At 43.4% G+C, this 21,155-nt stretch overlaps 2 protein-coding genes across 7 annotated transcripts in view; both read right to left on the bottom strand.

Moving 5' to 3' along the window:
* Window positions 1-18: 18 nt before the first annotated feature.
* Window positions 19-582, bottom strand: LOC120450388 (general odorant-binding protein 28a). Its single transcript, XM_039633383.1, has one exon. The coding sequence runs from the start codon at window positions 558-560 to the stop codon at window positions 129-131; it is 432 nt and encodes a 143-aa protein (XP_039489317.1). The 5' UTR covers window positions 561-582; the 3' UTR covers window positions 19-128.
* A 1,527-nt stretch (window positions 583-2,109) lies between these two features.
* Window positions 2,110-21,155, bottom strand: part of LOC120445222 (rap1 GTPase-activating protein 1) — a 79,973-nt gene continuing 60,927 nt past the window's right edge. For all 6 annotated transcript variants that reach the window (XM_039625482.1, XM_039625490.1, XM_039625517.2 and 3 more), the window contains 3 exons: window positions 3,216-4,925; window positions 2,665-3,153; window positions 2,110-2,596 (listed from right to left, as the gene is read on the bottom strand). In XM_039625482.1, coding sequence (XP_039481416.1) covers window positions 2,441-2,596; window positions 2,665-3,153; window positions 3,216-4,925 — 2,355 coding nt within the window. In that variant the 3' untranslated portion in view covers window positions 2,110-2,440. The remainder of the gene's footprint in view (window positions 2,597-2,664; window positions 3,154-3,215; window positions 4,926-21,155) is intronic.

The following is a 21,155-nucleotide window of genomic DNA, read 5'->3' as shown; positions in this document are numbered from 1 at the left end:
GAGACTTCCCAATTCCTTTTTCAATGCATTTATTTTACTCGACTTCGATTAATCAAAACTTAAAGATACAAATTTGGGATTCCAGGGAACATTGTCGGCGTGTCCATGTGGTGCAGCTGTGGAAGCGTTTAAATAAGTCCGTGTTTCTTGGCCTCGCTCTTGAAGCACATGCCGTAGGCTTCGGCGGCCTCGCAGTGATCGTCGGGCACAGTGATGGCGCTGCAGGTGTCACCGATCTCCAGGGCAACCTTTAGCTTGGCCGGATCGTTGCCCGTGTACTGCTTGGCCTTCTCGTGAGCCGCCTCCGTGTCCAGTTTGCCGTTGGCGCCCAGCAGCCCGAAGTTCTTCATCACGCAGGCGCGCAGGCACTTGCCGGCATATGTGCTGGCCGGCTGCTTCTTGATCATGTCCTGCAGATCGGCGTCGCTGGCACCCACCTCCGCAAGGCAGCCCTCGGCTGTCTCCATCAGCTTGGCCATTGCTTCCTTCTCGTCAAAGGCTCGCACCATGGCGGCGCCAAAGAGGACGATTGCCACCAGAACGATTGGAGTAGACTGCATGATGTTGGGTTGGGTCGGTGTGTCTGAACTGAACTTGGTTGTGGTGATGGGACTCGTGCTTTTATAGCTAAATCGGTGACTCGCTCGGCTGTGAAATAATATAGTACATCGTTTAACAATCTTCACAATGGTCGCTTAATTGGCCGAATCGCGATCGTTATGGGGGGCTTGCAGCTAATGGATCAGCTAACAAAATGTAGCCGGTCGACCAATAAGTGCTGACCGCCCCCATAAGACACGCACGTCCGCAGAAAATGTGTAAGTGATTAAAAAAGTGCTTCAGCGCCATGACAATGACTGGCATATTCGTTATTTGCGAATCATAGGTACCAAAATTGTCTATCAGATGGGCAATCCTGCAAATATTAAAGCGTAAGACAGGTTAGAGTTAGATAAATGTATGGAAAAGCTTTCCATTTCCATACAGTTACAGATATTATCTAGAGAATAGAGTTAGTACTCATACTCATTATTTCCAAACCATTGATAAGATTGCATGCAGGCAAGAAACCCTAAAGTAAAGATCCTATAGAAAAAGTATAATTGATTTATGATTTAACGAAAAATCTTTTTTCCCATTTAAAATCCACTTAAAACACAATACTTTTTTATATATTCCATATATTTTGCATATATTTGTTGGTTTTTTATACTTTACACAATAAAAATGATAATGCATCTCAACAAAAACAATTATTCGCGGTACTTATCGAATAGATTTCAAAGACAAAATTCATGCTTGCGTGTAACTTTTGCTTTTGGAATTCATTTCCCAAATACTACTTGCTTGGTTTTAAATTGCGTGGCTTTCATTTGTCGGTTATTGGTATTTCAGTAATCGATTAGAACATAAAATAGTCATAATTTTCATAATTTCGATAGATCCTTATATGGATCGAGAATTATACATCGCTCCTACACATATATACATTGAATGCGGCATGCAAATTCTTTTCGTGAGTCATCAATTCATTGATGTTGTGGTTTCTGCGTTTGGTTAAACTTAAGTCATAATTAATTAACATACAGTTTAGGTAAAAGTATTTAAAGCAACTTAAACTTAAGGTTAAGAGTTAACTCTCTTTCTTGTTTATTTCGCGGAGTGATTTTTGTAAAGTGTTTAAATGTAAAATCATATATCGATCATAATTTAGTTTTCTTCCATTATGTGGGATGAAATGTGAAGCGAGAGTCACAGTAGCAGTCACGGCAACAGTAACAGTTTACGAGTGCGATTAACGAACGAGTAACGGTTTTGTAAACCCCAAAACTTTGCTACATTGGTTTTTGTTTTGTTTCATTTGTGATTATTATTAATATAATATATCGATATCGATCTCTGTGTGATGCTTTGTGTTTGATCGCTTTCTACTTAGGTTAAAGTTGGGATGGGTTCTGGAATTGGTTTTTGGGGTTTATGATTTACGGTTAGGGTTTGTGTTATTCTTGCGTTAAATATGCTTAAAGACTTATATTATATATTTGGTGTACTTTTTTGAGTTTTGTGTTCTGTTTTCATTTGCTGTTTTATCGCTTTGTTTTTGTTTAGTTTGTAACTGTTTGTATGTAGTTCATATAATAACTTGTCCATGGGCATGCCTGCTGCTACCTGTCCGATCTGCGGGGATCTACATCTACAGCTACGTTAACTAAATATAATACAGTTTTTGTTTTTATTTTTGTTTGGGGTTTTTCTTGGGGCTTCGGGTTTGGGGTTTAGAGGGCTACGCCAACTGTCTGCTATTTAACTCTCCAAACGACTCAGCGATCCCTTTCTCCAAAGTGTTATACACGGCACAGTGGTTACTCCTTTTCCTGCCTTCCTGCCTTCCTGCCTTCCTGCCTCATCCATTCGGTTATCAAGGGGTTGCGTTTAACGCTTAGATGGGCGATATGGAGAGTGGTGCTGAGGCCGTATCGGGCATGTATTCCTTGAGGAGATCCCGCAGTCGCAGGATCTCCCTGCCTGCCGCCGATAGGTCGCCTTGAAGGGAAAGTTCCCGCTCCCGAAGTCGCTTGATGTCGCGCTGACAGGTCTGCAAAAATAAAATATATAATTAGTATTTATTCAGTCATTCGGTTTAGTTTTCAATTGAACACCTACCACATTCTGTCTGAGTAGATCCAGCTTGTCGCACTTCAATCGTGTGACCTCCTGGCGCAAGTTCTCGATCTTCACGATCGTCTCGTTGCTGGGGGAACTGCCCATTATGGTGGACTGGACTCCATCCAAGCACAGGGAGCACGCCTTGGTGGTGGCCTCTGCCGAACTCATGCTTTCTAGCCCAGTATCACTGTCAATGTAGGTGGTTCCGCCGTCCAAGTGCGCCATCATCGGATCGAGATCCACGCTATTCAGGCTGGAATCATCGCTCGTTTCCGACATGGTAGCCACGGCGACCACTCCGTTTTGGGCGGCACTCACAGCCGCTGCTACCACGCCTCCGCCGGATCCGTTTTGGGGCAGAAGTCCGCCGTTGGAATTGGTATTGTTGTTGTTCGCCTGGCGAGAGGTAATGTCCGGGGACGAGGAAGTGGACTCGTTCGAGGACTTGGACTTGGATGAGGACTTGGAGGCCGTGCGACTGCAGGTCTGTGGAAAGAGCAAGAAATTAGACTTAATTTTTCAATTATTATATGTTGGTAATAACTTACATTCAGGTTGGGTGTCTGCATTTCGGGATGTGCCTCCTTCTTGGAATTCAATGTGCCCAGCTTGGTGTTCACGCTGAATTTGTCCGTTTGTCCAGGTCCATGACCATTGCCGGTGTCCACGCTCTGCGACCGCACCCTCATGATTAAAGCCTTCTTCACCGTATCGATGAAGCGGGAGCCGGCATTGCCACTACCACTTTCTGCCTTCGGGGTCTCGGGTGTGGGACTTCCTGCCGACGTCTGGGACAGATCGGTGCCCAGAAAGTCGCGAGTCTTCTCCCGCAGTTCATCGCACAAATTCTGGAGCAGAGAGGTTCTGGTGCGCTGTTCCAACTTTGCAAACTTCTCAGCTTTGTAGCACGCGTTCTCGGCATTGATCAGCTTGGTCAATATGAACTCCTTGAACTCCTGCCCCTTGCGGAACACAGCGGGATTCGGGAGAGTGGGACCGAAGAAGGGCACATCATCCCTGGCGGTCACACTGACCTTGTAGCGGGTATGTGGAGTGTTCGGCTCAATGGGCTGGACCACGATGAAGGCGTGCAGAAAGTGACTGGCGATCATGTCCGGTGAGAAGGGAGTGTTGGTCTCCTGGAAAACGATGGCCACAATGTCATTGCCAATGTGTCGCTTCCTCTGGAGCTGCTGTGGATCGCCCTCGGTGTGTGGCAATAGCGTGGACACATGGAACATGATCTCACGCTCCTTGAAGACCTCATAGACAGCTGTGTCGCCCGTGTGACCATTCTGAATGTCAAGTCCACCCCTGTAACCCTTGTGATCCTTCAGGCGTATCCTTTGGCCCAGGACATCCAAGAACTCGTCGAAAGCTGGTGATGTCTGCTGGTTACCGAAGAGCTCCTCCTCGGTGGTCTGTCCATATCTTTGGTAGAGCACTCCGAACTTGAAGTGCGAAACGAGTACATGCTCGTCGTATACACTGATGAGTTGCGAGGCCTTGGGGCACAGAATCGGCATGAAATGCTCGACCGTGATATTTTCGTTCAGTGTATGCGCCATTTTCGCCGGGCTTGGCTGTGGCAATAGGCATGAAACTGGCAGAAGCTCGTGCATCGTACCAGTTCTCAATCGCATCAGGATACGCATGTGCTCCTGGTTGGCTACATTCTCCGTTTTAATGGATAGCAAAATCGGTCCCAACTGCTCATCCAACCCAATCAAATTCGAGTGCTCCCTGGCGGCATAGAATCTCCTGTAGCACTTGGCCGTATCGTCCGTCTCGAATTTTGCCATCCAGGTGGTCTGCGGTAGCACTGGATTTCCCCTCGCATCGTAGCCGCACTCATGTTCGGTGCCATCCATCCAGTAGCCACCGTGCAGGGGCAGCAAGATCATGGGGTACGGTGCCTGTTTGGCCAGCGCCTCCTCCAGCAATCTCTGCGAGGCGGGAATGGCCGAGACGATCGATGAGTTGGAGCTCACCGACGACTGAGATTGGTAGTGGTGTCCATTGGACAGCAGCTGGCATCCGGAGGCGCTGACCACACCGCTCAGTTGCGGGGAGGCGGGCGTGGAGCTGCAGGCGGAGCCCGAGACTGTGGAGCTGCTCGAGTGGTTCATCGAGTGGCGCAGTGTTGCCCGCGATCCCGAGTGCTGCAGTCCACCGTTGTGCGGATGGGCGTGGCTGTCGTGGGGCGAGTGTGGCTGTGGCACGCGCTCCTCACTCGCATTACTGCCGCGGTGGTGGTTCTGCAAGTAGAGAGGAAATCGATTGTAAATTAGTTTAATTCGTTAAATGATTTTTTGGAAAGTATAACTATGTTAAATGTAGTGTAGTGTAATTGGATGCCAGAGACAGTCCCAAGAAACTACCTTTCAAAAATCCCAATCTTATGGCACCATAAATCCAAGCATTGCAGACAATGCCGCCTAATCCTTGGCGGAAATAAATATAATTTTCCCTAGCCATTCTCTGCCAGTACGAAGCTGGCTTGATTGTTCAGCGGGATAGTGTGTCAGAGATCCATGTGTGGCACTGGCACCCTGCACACAACTGGGGCCTGATTATGTGTGAGTGAGTGGGTGCCACAGTGGAGCCTCCCACACGCCGACGGGCGGAATTAGAGGCTCTGCAGCACTGCTGCATTATAATTTCATGCAATTATCGTCAGTGAAACCCGCCCGTAGCCCGAAACCCGCAGCCCGCGCCCCAGCTTCATATGCAAATGGGCCGGCCTCGAGCCATGTGGATGGATTGGATAATGGCAGAGTGGTGCAGGGTGGTGCAGGGTGGTGCAGTTGGTTCGCCGGAGTGGTGCAGAGACTGTCGATGGCTTTGCTATTTTGTTGGCACAAACTATTTGCAAAGGCACCAAACAAATGTGGCAGTGGGTGGATGGGGCGTGGTCGTGGATTACGTGATGGATTTGCAGAGAGGAAAACCTACCTCCGCTTCCAATGGCTTTGAATTTTTGATAACATTAAGCCAACATTTTCATTTGACATAAACGGGGGGGCTCCTGCTCCCATTTCCTTTACAATTCCTGGCGCCACTCGAAGCTTTTGTCTGGTCGACCCCAACCACCTTGCCTCTGAACCCGTTGCCTCCTAAACAAGCAAGCATATTAAAAAGTTTTCTTTTATTTGCAAACAGTTTTCCCGTTTCTGGGATTCTTTTGTTGCACTTGGCAGGCGCTGGCCTGCAGCCAAATGTGGCACGTACCCAAGGGGTTAAAGGGAGCGGGCAAGGGTTCATCGATAGTTCGTGCCTTGATTTAATAGTCTGCCGGCTGCCAATTGCAACTGCAGCTGATGGCTGGAAAATAATGAGCCAAAGGAAGTTGGAAAATGGCAGGCACCCACTTGATAGATGGAAATAATGAGCCGAGAAAGGATGGGAAATGTGGAAATGTGGATGCATCTAAAAAAAGCAATACAGTTTGGCAAGCACTGTGCGGTCACCGCCTCTCACTTCTGCAATCGATTGAAGGTTAACCGATTCGATTATTCAAATTCGCGTTGTGTGCCATTCAAGCCGAGTTTCCAGGCAGTTGACTGCACCGCTAATGAATTGCATTGTCAGTCATTTGGGTGCATATCCAATGCATTTTGACATCCATCGCTCTACTATTCATATGTATCTGCATTTGTATCTGTATCTTTATCTGTAACTGTTGGTATCTGTATCGTGTGAACCGAACTATGGTCTAAAACGAAATATGCAAATGCAGTTTCCTACTGTAACTCCCTCTTTGCAGGCAAACAAAACGAATGTGGCAATTGAGGAAAATTAATAAATTTTGTTGTAACCCTAGACGTTCATTCGGAATTAAATGGAAACTGGAGCTACGGGACGATTGCAGATATTGCTTATAGAGTCGGTCACGTCACACGCTTAGTTGGCTTCATTTGCCAAGGGCGGTTGGCCTTTTAATGTTTGCCTAAATGGTAAATGGTAAATGGGAAATGGGAAAACTGGTAAACGGCTGGGGGGGAACCCCACCCCGAAAATAGATAGTTAGTTGGATAAGCTGTCTGTGGTTGGGTAAACAAAAGAAGTCAGCGGACAAGTGACTCATCTAATAAGGGAAATATCCCTATCTCTCTGAGTTTTTCCTTTAGTTAATTTGTGAAGATTTCCACTTTGGGAATTGGTTTTGGTTTCAGTTTGGCTTGTTTTATGAGATCTAATTAGGAAACCATTTGTGCGGAGGCTGCCAGAGAAGTATTAAGCACAAGCAGACAACTACACAAACCGAAACCGGAAAATGCCAAAGTTAAATGTAATAAAGTGGAAAGCATGACGAATGTAGAACTTGTGCAGAACAAGAAACTCGCTTCTGACAAATGATCATTCCGCTTCCCGCCGAACAATAATGACAATCATAACGCCGATGATGATGTTCATGTGCCGATTCCGAGGAACTTAAGCGGATTACATACTACATACAGAGCCAGTACGAGTGCACGAGCCACAAGATGTGGAAAAGTGTTACGAGCTTAGAGCAGAAAAGAACATATAGAACACCACTGAACACTGAACACCGAACACCGAACAGAAATGGAACCAAAGTGGGGGAAGCTGGGGAGGAGGCACTACAGCCATATGGCAACCTGAAGAGGAACACGAACTGCACAGAGAATTAAAGTTGTGTCAAATGATGTTATATCTGGACTTCATCTTTAAAGGCCAACAAGATAGCTATTACCCAAAAGCATTAATTCAACTTAGTGCTCGGCTCTGGAGTTTCCATCTACAGACAAGGAGATTCGGTTAAACATTTTCTCTCACTGTCGAGTGTCATCGTTTCGAGGTTAATGGGGTAGTGGCATGTGAAGAGGGACACTTGCGACGAGTGGAAAGGGCAGACCCTGGCAAAGTCATCTCCTGCATTGAACAAGCGATTTGCATAAGGCGAAGGGCAGCAGTTCCTCCTGCCTCCTTTGGACACCTCCATATGTGCATCAAAATCCTGCGACGTTGCCCAGAGTCAACAAGGCTTCCTTGTTGTTTTTATTGTTGCTGCTCAAGTGCAGGCGGGCGTCATTAAAAATGTGCATTTTGCATTCAACGCCCTCGTATTTCTCCTACCTCTCGTACTTCTCACACCCCAAAAAGCGAATAAATGAAAACAAAATTTAACAAAAGCACAGGAAGCAGGCCCCTAAAAAAGGCTTAAAAAACACAGCGAGTTGGAAAGGGGATGTCTGTCATCCGCGGCAGTGCTTTCCAAACTGCTAATATTGTAATATTATTTCTGTTTTAGCCTTTGTGAATATCTTATGCGGTTCACATTGCGCAGCTCAGAAAGTGTGACACATACGAGTTCCCCAAGTGATTGATATATGTGTGCTGTCTACGCACGTGAGACAAATGTCGGGAGAGCAGGAGATGTATGTATATACGACTACAAATCCCAATCCCCCCAGTGCAACCCACTCGCCACATGATTTATTCCAGTCTCCAAAGGGGGCGATGCAAAAAACACAAGCCAAACTCGAGATTGAAGTGCTTAAATCAAAATCGCATAAATCACAAATGTCACAAGTCAAGAGTGAGTGTCAAACTGTGCATGGCGGTTTGAGGATTTGAGACTTTGAGGTTGGACAGTTTACGGTATTAAGATCATGAAGAATTACCAGCTAGTAGTTCTTAAACGAGTAGTAACAAAGATCAGATGCTTTTATTTTCTTATAGCAGAACTTGAACAATACCGCTATACTATAAAGACAAAAAGGCCTAATGGGTTCAGCTCCAGCTGCGACGTACTTTGGAAGCCATTGAAAGGCGATCTTTCAACTTGGCATTCTCCACACGTATGAGTGATTCGAGCTGAGCACGATTGTTATGTTTGAAACGCTTTCACAAACTTAATTAACATAGACTCATAGTCGTTCTTATCGCTCTGCGGTGAGCAGAACCAAATAAGTGTTGAAATGTATATGAAAAGACTTCACATATCATAAAATAATCTCATAACATGCGTAGAAGTTTTACGGACTGCAATCGGAATGAGATCATGTCGCGAGTTTGTAAGAAGTGTATAAAGTGAGCTCACACACACGGTTTGGGGGCGTTTTTGTTTGGCCACAATCGCATTGGTAACTGGTTCATTGATATTCGTGTTTTGTTCAACGATTATTGAACACCAAACACGGCCTAAATAAGGCAATCATTGAGTGTTGTTGCTGCGATTTGGCGACATTTTCATTAGCGGAACAAAGCAAAAACGTAAAAATTGTGTGGCAGAAAGCGAAAGGCAGCCAAAAATGGATTCACGATTGCCGTAAATTATGCAAGCTACCTGATTGATTTTTAAGATCCACTAATTAATATAAAATAACATACATTATTTGCGGTTTCGACGCTCGCTTAAAAATAGATTTTTAATTGCAGCTCGCAGTTGGGAGTCGCAGTTCGCAGTTCGCAGTTGGGATTCGAGTTGCATGTGAAGTCACGGTGTGTGTGACCCAATTTGTGCGCAGTGAACCCAACACCCGCTTCAAATATTCCCCTTTAGCTGCCAGTACCCATGCAGCATAAAATTAGCTGCGACAATTCCAAGGCAGAATCAAGTTGAAGCCAGAAGTTGAAGCCAAAGCCAAAGCAACTCCACTCCATTCCATTCCCACACGCCCACGGGAAGCAATTTCCCTCGATCTGAGGTAACTCGAAAGGCAAAGGTATAAGGTATGAGGAGCATGACTCCATGTCACGGCTTTATGAGCAGCAAAAAAGATGGGGAGAAGTCGTAAGGGGTTGGCGTAATAAGATATTCTGCGATTCACACAAGCTACGGCACATCCGTACTGAACATAATAGTGGGTGTCATCAAGTGATTTTTGGGCGGGGTTCATAAGCCAGAAGACAACATCGCTATTCAACTCCAAGTCCCTGTGAAGATATTAGTACTTCTCCAAGCTTCTCTGTTGTCTCCAATTAAATTATGCCTAATAACTAAGCTCAATTTAATGATATATAATTTCTCTTGTTCACTACTCACTTGCCCTCAACTGTGCAGTGCCTCTCAAACCTTTCTTTGACTTTCGTGAGCTTGCCCAACCTTCATCTCCCCATTTAACCCTTTTGCGCCTGCGCATTGAAGCTGCTCCGTTTCCACTCGAATGCCCAAGACTTTGTGTAACTTTGCACATTTAAATTACAAACAGCTGACAAAAGTTTTGCCGCCAGCCCATATCCCAAGTAGTTGGCCAAGCCACTCTTCACAAAAAAGTCTTCCCCCTTTTTTTTTATTATTTTCCTTCGCTTGGCTAGCTTTTCTCATAAAATAATTGCTCGTGTGATCGAGACTCGTTGCCTTTCAACTTGAGTTACCAACTCCTCCCCGTGGAGACTTGTGAAGTGAACGAAGAGAGGTTCTTTTGTCTCACGAGAATTTTGGCAGTCAAGCGTGAAACATGAAAGAATATGTTCAACCTGATGATGTTCTTGGCGAACCCTTCCTAGAATCTGCTCCAATGCTATAAATTACCAGGCCCCAAAGTTGTACTCCCATTTTTGTTTCCTAGGAAGTTTTCTGCATGTTTTTAGCCAATTGTCAAAGCTCCAAAGAGCGAACACGATATGAGCGTTTCCTGCCCATAATTAGTGGGAAAATGTGTGTTATCCAAGCCGTAGGTAAACTCAATGCCCTGCCTCATATCAAATATTGATTAAACAAGCCAAACTGGAGCATAACGCATTGTTTACTTGGCCAAAACATGCGACCAACGACGACGACGAGGTTAACAAATTGAACGTGCATATTGAATTTGTAAGGCAATTTCGATTGGTTGTGGTTCAAAATGTCAGCTGCAGTTGGAACATGACAGGGAAAATAAAGTGAAAAAGGCTTGGAGCTCTGTGGAAAGCAAATGGAAAGGTTCTTCATTCGGAATACGAAAAGGCTGTCAATTTAACAGGGCTCTGCAAAAGTTTTAATAGTTAGTCCAACTGAATATAAATATACAGCTTAAAAGTTTTTAATTTGGTTAACTAGATATATATTTACTGTGAAGTTATCTAGGTTGAGCCACTCTCGAGTTACATACTTTTGGTGTATTTGTCAGCGGGTTTCTAAATGATTTATGACAGTGGCTTCAGCTGGGGGGGTCTGACATTTCGCTGCTTGTAGTTTACTCGAAAAAAGTTGCCTGACCATCGAAGCCGATGCGTTGGCGTTTTTTTGGCATCGGCAACATTCACTTTTTACTTGGCATATCTGTATCTACATATGTATCTTTGGTTTCGCTTCTTTATTTTTTTTTTTTGGGAGGGAAATACTGCCCAAAAACTGGGTCAACGCATGTCGCCAGCCCGATTTAACACTCGCTCATCGTTAATCTTCATTCATTTGCATGTGCTGCACTGCATTCGTGGTTCATTATTCATTATTCGGAACTCGCAGCCCGGCTCTCAAACTGTAACTGCATGCAGTAAGTGGCAATTGCCGCAAATTGCTTCCTCAGCTGCTGTTGCTTATTTATAGCAAATCTTTTGACGCCAAGTGAGTGCCCACAAGTGCATTCACCAACGCCTTCGACCCCCTTGCCCTCCACTTGCTTATGAGTCCAATCCCATTTGCCGCCCGTCTGCAAACATTCGTTGACTTATTTATGATCGCACACGAGACTGGAATCGTCGGGGATTTCTTTCTCCTTTTTTTTTTTGATGAAATTTAAATAGCAGACGCCAGATGGAAATCAGCGAAAGGCCCATAAAACTATTCTCGGTACTCGACTCCGTTGATTGTTTACGCTGAAAGAGTCAAAGCGACTTAATGGCTGACTAAGGAGTAATGGAAAAGCCTGAATCATCTGTGTTTTCCATTGCTGCATCAGCCATTTTCAGAGTGCAGTTGCAGATGAAAACCTAGATAAATAGTATGCCAACATAAACCTTTTTTTAAATTAAGAAATGATTGCAACCGAGTCTCAACTACACGAATCATTTCATCATATTTATTCAATTTCACCAATTTACAGATTCAAGAATACATTTTCCATGCAACTGCCAGATTTAACTGAACTCCCTTGATTTCTTTATGCTCATTGCCAATTCAATCACCTTACTTTTTTGTTTAACAACGTGTCTGGCATAGCTCACGAGTCGAAAACAAAACTCCAACTGCAGTCTGGCATATAAATCAATAAATTAGCAGTCCATAAACTTAATAAGCCAGATAAATAACAAAACCGTTGGCATAACAAAAGTTGGGCACGCAATGCAGACGAAATTCATAAAAAATGAAATATAAATGTGTGAGAAGTGCGACGGAGACGAGACACTCCACTTTTGTAATCAATCATTGACATCCTGCAGAGTGCAATTCCAAGTTGGAGAATCATTGGCCAATTGCATGTTGGGCGCCAATTAAAAAAAAATTCCGAAATGGCCAACGGCGACTAGAAAACAACAACAATGGGGAGTCATGCAAGCGGCTAAATTGGCCGCAAAGTGAAATGCAAAACGAAAATAAAAGCCAGGCCTCAAACTCAGAGTTGAGCAATGATCGGTAACAAAAGAAAAACAACGAGCAGTGACCATTGGTCAGCAGATTCGAGTGAAGCCAAAGTGTTGGCCAAATCCAAAAGCAAAACCCAAACCAAATCCACATCCAAATCCCCATGTATAGTACATATGCAATGCATTTAACACTTTCAACACACAGCCACAATCACTTTGGTGATTCATTCGGCGTCAGGTTTTTGTTTATGCTTTGTTTATTTATTTACTCTTTTTCTGTTTTTTTTTTTTTTTTGGGTGCGTTACAGTTTGTCAGCCACTGTGAAACTTTCTTTTTACGAAATATTTATGAAGAAATTCACACAGCGAGAAAAACAGAAAATACAGAAATACAGATAATAAAAACAAGTGCGGGGGGAGACGAACGCTCGTTTGTGGGCGTGTTAACCACTTTTAGAGCCCTTTCCCAGCTCATTGCCCGGGGGCAACGGGATTTCGGTCTCTGCCTAATGAATTTATCTTTTCCTCTTTATTTTTTAACACACCAACATTGCGAGCAATTTCATTTAGAAACTTTCTTTCCCAGCAACGGCAGCCACAGCCACAGCCGCGGAGCAACATCATCATCAGGCAGACAAAAAACCGGAACAAAATCTCGGAATTATCTTCAGGGCATATCAACTGTTTGTTTGTTGGTATCTCACTGGCGAATGCTGTTTATTGTTATTATTACTTTATTATTATTTATTTTTAAGTTTTTCTCAAGTTTGACACGCACGCGACGCTGTCTAAAACCTTGGCTAAGTCTTTGGGTTATTTGTTTCTTTCCCGTCTTGGCCGAATTTGAATTGATTTGGTTTCTTTGTTTCTTTGGCCGGCAAAAAAGAACCAGAAAACAACGAGTCTGCGTCTCTTACGACTGAAATTCAATTAACAAAAGCCATAAAAAAGTGACGGAAAAACAAATGAGATTTAATTATTAATTGAACCAGAGTCAAGGTTTCTCTGCGCCGCGTAATTTACATACAGAGGCATCGAAATACATGAATATCTAGCTTTTGTTTATATGGCGAATGAGGCCAAGTGGGCTGATCCGTCAGATGATTATAATTTTTGGCAGCAAATCAATCTGAGGCGTGTGGACAAGAAGTGCGGGTGTCTGCTGGCAAATGGAGATTTTTAGTGGGGGAAATGCTCTTGAGAGTTGTGCAAACAAAAGAACAAGGTTGTGGATTTGTTGGGGATATTTTCGAAACTGAAGAGGACCATGATATCTCATTCAACTTCAAAGCCCTTCAAATGCTGCCTTATCAATATGATAGGTACTTTGGACTTCCATTAAATATTTCCTATATCATACTCGACTTTACTTACAAACCCTGCTAAACCGTTTTTAAATCTTCTATAATTATTAATATACCTCTCTTGAAAACGTAAAATGTTCTAATTACATTACTTGGCACGCAAGAGGAGTTTAGTATTCACACCTTTTTAAATCATTTCTAAGCACACCTCCGCATTTATCTTACTCCAGTCATCGGTTCATTGAACCAAATAAAGTAAAACCTGCGGCAATGCGACAATCCCATTTGTCATCTCTGGCTGTCGCTTGCCTCTGGGGTAAACCTGGTGACCAGGTCGCCCACCAATCTGCCACACCCCTCACCCTTTTACCATCTTCTGTGACAGTTTACAAGGCGTCATAAAACAAACAAAAAATACAACAAAAAAAACAAGCACAGAAAAAAAGCGAAGAGAAATGAACTTTTTCGCACTTGATGGCCATTAATTTCTTATGTGTTGGCTTGTTTATTTTTTTTATCTTTCAGTGGCGTGCCCCGAGTTCATGTGGCAGACTTTATTCCGCTGTAACTGTTGTGAACTCTGACATGGATTTTTGGGTCGCGTGACCCGAGAAATGAGGAGGGTACTCGTATGCAGCGCTAAGTGAATTGCAAATGTCCAATAAGGCTAATGGCCAAAGCCAGCGATCTCGGTGTGCGAAAAATGATAAAGAAAAACTTGTTTTTAAGCCGCACGAATATGTCAAATGACTGATCCGCTTATGAAAAGCCTTGGCTATGAATATATCTAAGTATCTGGGTATCTGAGTATCTTTGTATCTGAATCTGCAATGCTCGAGTGAGCTTTATCAGCTGTCTGCGTTTTCTTTTTCTGTATTTTTTTCAATTTCTGTGTCAGCTAATTTCCATGGCATTGTTGGTTGAAATAACAAATAACAAACACACATAACATTTACATGGGCACACTGAACAAACGCTTTTCACACACCCATGCAGTCAGATTTTCAACTTTTCTTGCCAGCGAAAGTTGGCAATAACAATGCTTTTCCGGCATGCCAGTAGCAAAAGAGATAGCCATAGATTGACAGCTGGCAGCAGAGAGAGATGGATGGATACACACGCTAAGAAAGTATGAAACCAAACTAGTTGTGTCTTTGAACAAAATGGTGAAAAACTCTTGACGGCGACTTAGACCTGGCTTAAGTGTACCTAATCAGACTTAAAATTCAGCACAGAATTGAGCACTTTAATTGAGATTATAGTTGACTGCATGTGCGAATTTATTCACGAAAAAAAGAGTTTCTATTGGAGGAGTAGTAGGAACGGAACTATTACAAGGCTGTTGCGAGGGTTTTCTACGTGTTTTTTGGCATAAATTAAGCCTAAGGTCGTTGCTTGGCCTGTTGAAAACAACAAAACAACAGTTAGACAGTCAAACGGCACAAAAGCAGTTAAGAACACAATGCCAGCACATAATTTACACATCACACATAGAAGTTAATCGCCAGCAGATCTCCTCGGATGGAGCAATAAAAACCAGACGCAATCGATGGATCAAGGTGGGAAACAAAGTCTTATATCACTCCCAGTTACCTGTCAGCCAATTTACCTCTGTTCCCTGATCTTGTTCTCTTTTGTTCCTCCTTTTTTCTTGTTGGCATGCTAATGATCTTCGATCTCAAGTCACTTTATTTAAACACGCCCCATTCATAAATAATTTGCTGCTAATTCTCATAATTCTTGCCCAGTAATTTTAACTTCTCGCCTTCTTCCTCTGCGGCGCAATCAATGTAAACAATGTTTTCCGCTTGTCATTTTTCCTCCAAAGTTGTTGTTTTGTTTTTGTTTTTTTCTTTTTGAGGGGCACAAAAACTGAAAGTTGAGCTGGCCAAACCAGCTAACTGGTTTGACTTTAAAAACTGGCTAAACAAAGCTCGGCATTTGTTTTAAGCCAGTTCCCCCTCCATTTATAAGGTAAGCCGATAGCCAACTGCCGCCTGCTAACTATCGAAGCCTAGGCTTGGGATCTAACTTTGGCTCGAATTAGAGGCTTTGTTTAAGTCCAAACACTCACTCACTGCAACTCTAGAAGGTCCCAAGCGAGTTCTGCGGAAAATTCTGCCCGTCAGGGTATCAAATGATCAAAAGTGCACAGAAAGTAAGCCAAGGCGAAGAGCTTTAAGCAGATTCGAGTGCAATTCGAGTTCTACAAAAGTCAGTCAAGTACACAACAAGATGGAATTTGAATATATACATACATAAATGATTCCCTCAATGAATGGTTACCAAACTACTATATATTAAAAAGTTTGAAAAGTTTTGAAAGTATTTTAATTTTTGGTTTAAACAAAAGACTGGCCTCCCCTTTACCGGGCACCCAAAAACCCAATTAATCTCACTCTCTTCGCCAACTTGACCCTAATTTGCTTAACCACAATTTCGATGATTGTCCCGCTTTTGGCCAAAAGCATTTTCGATAATGGCCAAAATCGGCTGTGGCTGGAATGCTAAACTTTTTTGGGCTGCAATTACAATTATCAACAGCTAGAAACGACACTTAATTAGGCTAAGAAGGTTTTTATTTGCTTTGGCACATTATTAACCCATTAATGGCTCACAGCGCTTAGGTCATCACAATTAGCCAAGTTCATAGAGGGTATTGGGGGGATTTTTCCTGCTGGAAATAATTTGATTACAGTGAGTGCAGCGATGACCTCAGCGTGTAATGGAAAACCCATTAAAACGGTTTTTTTCTCTTTCTTTCGCATTATTTACCTGACTTTGCACCTGCTTTGTGCCAACGCGTGCCAAGTGAAAGGGAGAAAGAAATGACAGAGATACCGAAGTTTGACCGCAAAGTATAAAATTTCAAATTGGCAGCTGCCGCCGCCAACAGCAGCTGACACCTAAATTTAGGCCACCAAAACAGGCAAAAAGGCAATAATTAATAAAAAATAAAAGCAAAGCCAATGTAGCGAAGCGGAGGAAGTAGAAAAACAGAAATAAATCCATTTGGGCCGGAAGTTCCAGCGAATCCGAGAATGAAGCGAAACCACAGCAAAAGCCGAAAGGCGAGCATAATGCATCCTTCCGTCTTGGCTTCCTTTCAACTTCCTCCCGGTACCCGCTCCCGGCTCCTCTTCCTGTCCAGCTGACGGGGATGATTGAGCTCACCGCGTTTCCTTTACACAGTGCGAAAAAGGTATGTAACCTAAAGATTTTTTTCATTGCGTATGTGAGCACAAGCAACTATTCATGGGATTTCTTATTCTTATTCATGGGATTCTTATTCCACTTTTAGGTTACTCTGATAACGAATTTAGGTAAAATTTTTCGCAGTGCACGATTGGGCATTCATTGGTTCTCGGCATGACGTCAACAAACTCATTTTCTGGGTCACTCCCCGACACGGACAACAATAGTTTTATTGACATTTTAGCCAGTCGCATGGTGGGGCAACCCTAAAGACAGAGTTGTGCCGCAATCGAATTAATGATTGGCTGTGTTCCCCAGCTATCCACCCAACTATTATTTATTTACCCATCCCCTGAAGATGACAATGTGTGTTTATAAGCGGCATTTATTATTTTATGACAATGACGGGCTAAAGTCAACTGAAATAAGTCAGGACTATGTGGGCAAAAAGGTGGAGGAGAAGGCGTGACAGGGCCACGTGTCACAATTTCCAGGACAGTTGGTATCCTAAAAGTAGAGCAAACAAATTGCGTGCGAGTAATCATAAATCTTCACTTGAGGAGATTTAAAATTCATTACAGTTTGACAAGCACAATCGTAGAGCAACTACAGTTTTAGTTCAGTGCTGCAGGCTGGGGACAGTGGAAACCCGCTTACTGTCAACCGGCATCGTGCCGTCCCGCTCTCTCGGCTAAAGTGCTGGCCAGGCCAAGAGCTTGCCATAAATTTTAAGCCATTGCCAGACATTTTTATTAATGACGCAACGCAACGCAGAATTCCAGTCTTATGCAAACAAGTGGCAAGTGGCCAAAGACTGGATTTCCTTATGCACAGCTAGAAAAGATGGCACATTTTTATTGTTTATTTTGAAATAAAACTGAAATGTTTAATATGTGTAGTTATGCAAATGATTGCATTAATTAAATATACTTAGTATTCAAAGTGATTCATTTCCGAAAAGATTACTCGTGATTCTACGCTACTTGAAGTTCTACTTCACAATATTTTTCACAGTGCCGCTCTATTCCCTTGCATTTCCTCCTCTCGACTAGATTTGTTGTCTTGTCTGGTGGCAGTCGTCGTCTCAATCTCAATTGCAGCCTCTAGAACCCAACTTGCATAATTGCAAATGCAGGCAGAGACACAGCCAGAGTAACAACAAAAAGTGGCCGTTGCAGTTAGCCGGGGCTTACCGTTAGCCCGGCCAAGTCGAGTCGAGAGGGAAAAACAACGAAATTACTGCAGTAGCCGCCGCAGAGGCTTTTCCAGCATTTTCCCATAATCAAAGAGTAACAAAGTTGCGTCTAATGCAATAAAATTTAAGGCTCTTTTGTACAATGCCAGAGAATTGTGGTGGCTGAAGGGAGGGGAGGGGAGGGAATGGAGACACCCCTCTCAGACATTGTGTTACTATTATAATTATTTGCCAGGCCCATAGATTATGGGAACCCATGGCGGCGGACAGGGTTGCCACACCGCTTAATTACCCAAGCTCCACATCAAATGTGCGAGTTTTTCTCGGGCAATCACATCACATCCCCTTTAACCCCTTGAAGCCCCAACTGTAAGCTAATGAAACATTTTGCCAGGGGAGTTCATTAAACTTGTCTCATAAAGAAATCATTGTGATGATACCTTGATGATGATATCCAACGAAAGCCGCGTGAGATGAAGACATTAACCATAGTGTCGGGCGATTTGGCGAAACTCGCTTGCTTTTGTCTCAAAATGTTGTAAAACTCAGAGATCTAACAGCTCAATAAGTCATATATAAAATTTAAAACTACATTTCAAAGTAAGTCAGGAAATAAGCCACAGATAGAAATCGCAATGACCTTGTAAGTCTTGGCCTATGGATTTACATTGATATTAAATCTTAATCGCTTGACATGTAAATTAAGCGATTTCCCCCAGCTCCATTAACTCGCTGACTAATTAATCAACATTTGCTCAATTGCTTAATTGCGAGCTCTAAACGCTGAGCATGAAAATGAAACTGAAACTGAGACGGATGAGTATGAGCATTTGAGACGCGTAGAGCAAACAAATGCCCTAATGTGTGGGCAAACATTCTCAAAATGGCCCAAACGCTAGATGGATGGCCCAAAAGTAATTTCCGTTTTGGCCCGATCAATGGAAATGTCAACGGATGTCGCATGTAATTAAAACTTGTCACGAGAGTTGAGCTCCATTTGTGAGTTTGAGTTGTGAGTTGGTGAGTTTGTGAGTTTTTCCCACACGCTGCGGATGTCAATGCGGATGCCCAAGGGTTATGGGCATTCCTGTCATATCATTTTCTTGGCATTACCATCGGCATTCAACTGGGGAAATAAAGTTGAAAACTTGTCAGCTGAGACAGAAATCGATTCTGTCTCGGAAAAGTTCTCCCACAGTTTTTGCCGCTAGTGAAAGTAAGCAAAAGTTTGGGTTCCAGAGAAAAGAGGGGAAAGAGACTCTGGGACTTATGGCTAATTGAGCACTACACCTGTCTCAGCCCAAAGCCGCCAGGTGAACGATTATTCGCTGCCTTTGCTTCCTAAGAGTGAGCTGATGGCCTAAGCCGCTTAAGAGATTTCGTTGTACACACATAGAAAAACAAATGTGTCTGTTAATAATGCCTTGTTGCTCTGTTTTTGTTTGTAAAGAAGTTGGAAATAAAGACGTAGGAAATAAAGACAGACATAAATCATGTTAATTAATCAATGTTTTAATATGAATACTATATCTGTTAGTTAGGTTTCTCGCTGTGTACAGTGAAACCTGCCTAAGCCTGACCAGAGCGGCTAAGCTGCCAACTATAAATCCCTCGTAGGGAAAGGGAACGTGCCACAAAATGCCATAAATGCCTCACCAATTACATTTGGCGAATTAAAAATATGCCGAGATATTAAAAAACCCAAACCAGACGCTCTATTGCTTTATCATTCTCTTACTAATCGGATTGAGCTCATAATTCATGAGCATTAAAATTGCGAAGACCGCTGTTTTTAAACCATCTCCTCCTTCTTTTTTTCCGCGAGCCCATTCATCTTGTGCGTTTTTTTTTCGGTACTAACCTGCAAAGAAAGAAGAGGGGAAAATTTTGGGTTAGGTTTTTTGAATGTGAGCAAAAAACATTTGAAAAGGGCAGCTGAAAACGCCCCTTCCTAAATTCTGAAAAAAAAAAATATTTATTTCTTTCACTCCCTGAATAAAACTGCACTGCCAGTGGTTGGTTTTTATTACAGCGTGGGAATGGAGTCAAAAAATCGAGGCTAAAAACGGTCAGCGATTTATGCGAAATGAATCTTTGATGCGCAAACTGCTGGCAGGCACTGTTAAAAGGAGATACTTAGATACTCGTAGATAGGAAAACTGGGTCGCCGCAAGGATTTTTCACTTGCTGCTCCACTGCTACTGATTTGTAATGCAAATGAGGCAAACTCGGTGGGTAACTAGTCCAAAAGGATAAACATCCTTGTGCGGGCAAGCAAAAAACAAGGACGTAAATGTGAGAAGGCGTACGCAGAAAGAGAAAGACGCAGAGTACACTTCATGGGAAACAATTGCGTCGTGAAGAGGAGCAGGTGCAGCCGAGAACACTGCACAAAAGCGGGGGGAGAAGCCAACATAATAAGCAGCCAGCTGTTCAGGGTATGAGATACTGCAGACGAACTCGAGTGGCTTTGCCTCACCAGAAACCGAAAAAAAAAAATAAAAACCGAAAAAAACGCACAGAAAATACGGGAACGTACCGGAAAACACAGCATAACGAATTGCAAGCGGATGTGGGATGCGTGCAGGACTCACGAGTGGAAGGAGATATGGATACAAAGTGTGAGTTTTGGAAACGGATCTGGTCAGCTAACAGGCTTCACTTCAAGTAACAACATTTACAATCCACAGCGAAACTTCGTTCAGGAAGTGCAGCTAATGAGGTGGCCAAGCCCACAAAACCAGGGATAATAAACTGCGGTAATGATGGGAAAACGGCGTATCACGGTAACTCCTTGCACTGTGCGAAACTAAGGTTCGTTTCTATTGAAAATTCCATTCCTACTTCTTGGCTTAGGTTAAGTATCACATCCATTTGCCAGCAAAGGATGACCTAAGCCAACCCATGACCTAACCCAAGCTCGTGTACAAGTAAACCATTGGAAATCCCCTCAACAAATGATGATGATCATTTGCAAACGCTGCCAAATGTGCGATAAAGTGGGTGTGGTAGTGGTAGCTGCATGTAGATAGGGCAATGTTCGTGTTTGGACAACATGCTTCATTGGAAATGTAACATGTGTAGAGGCACCCATGGCCCCCACCTCACCGTTCTGTTCTCCATTCTCGGCATTCTCGGCATTTGGAGCATTGGCAAAGGATTACGCAAAACGGCACCTCGGTCCCCTCTGGAGATCCCTGGAGACCCCTTTTCGGAGCCCCCTGCAGACGCCCCTGTTTGCCTTCTGCCGCATTCAAGCCTGAAATTGTTCGCATGGCGAATGGCTCGTTGCATTTAAATATTAATAAACATGGCGTGCC

This window comes from Drosophila santomea, chromosome 2L (assembly GCF_016746245.2).
Source record: "Drosophila santomea strain STO CAGO 1482 chromosome 2L, Prin_Dsan_1.1, whole genome shotgun sequence".
Classification (NCBI taxonomy): domain Eukaryota; kingdom Metazoa; phylum Arthropoda; class Insecta; order Diptera; family Drosophilidae; genus Drosophila; species Drosophila santomea.
The sequence above is the reverse complement of the archived record's forward strand: the minus strand, read 5'-3'. Positions and strand labels throughout refer to the sequence as shown.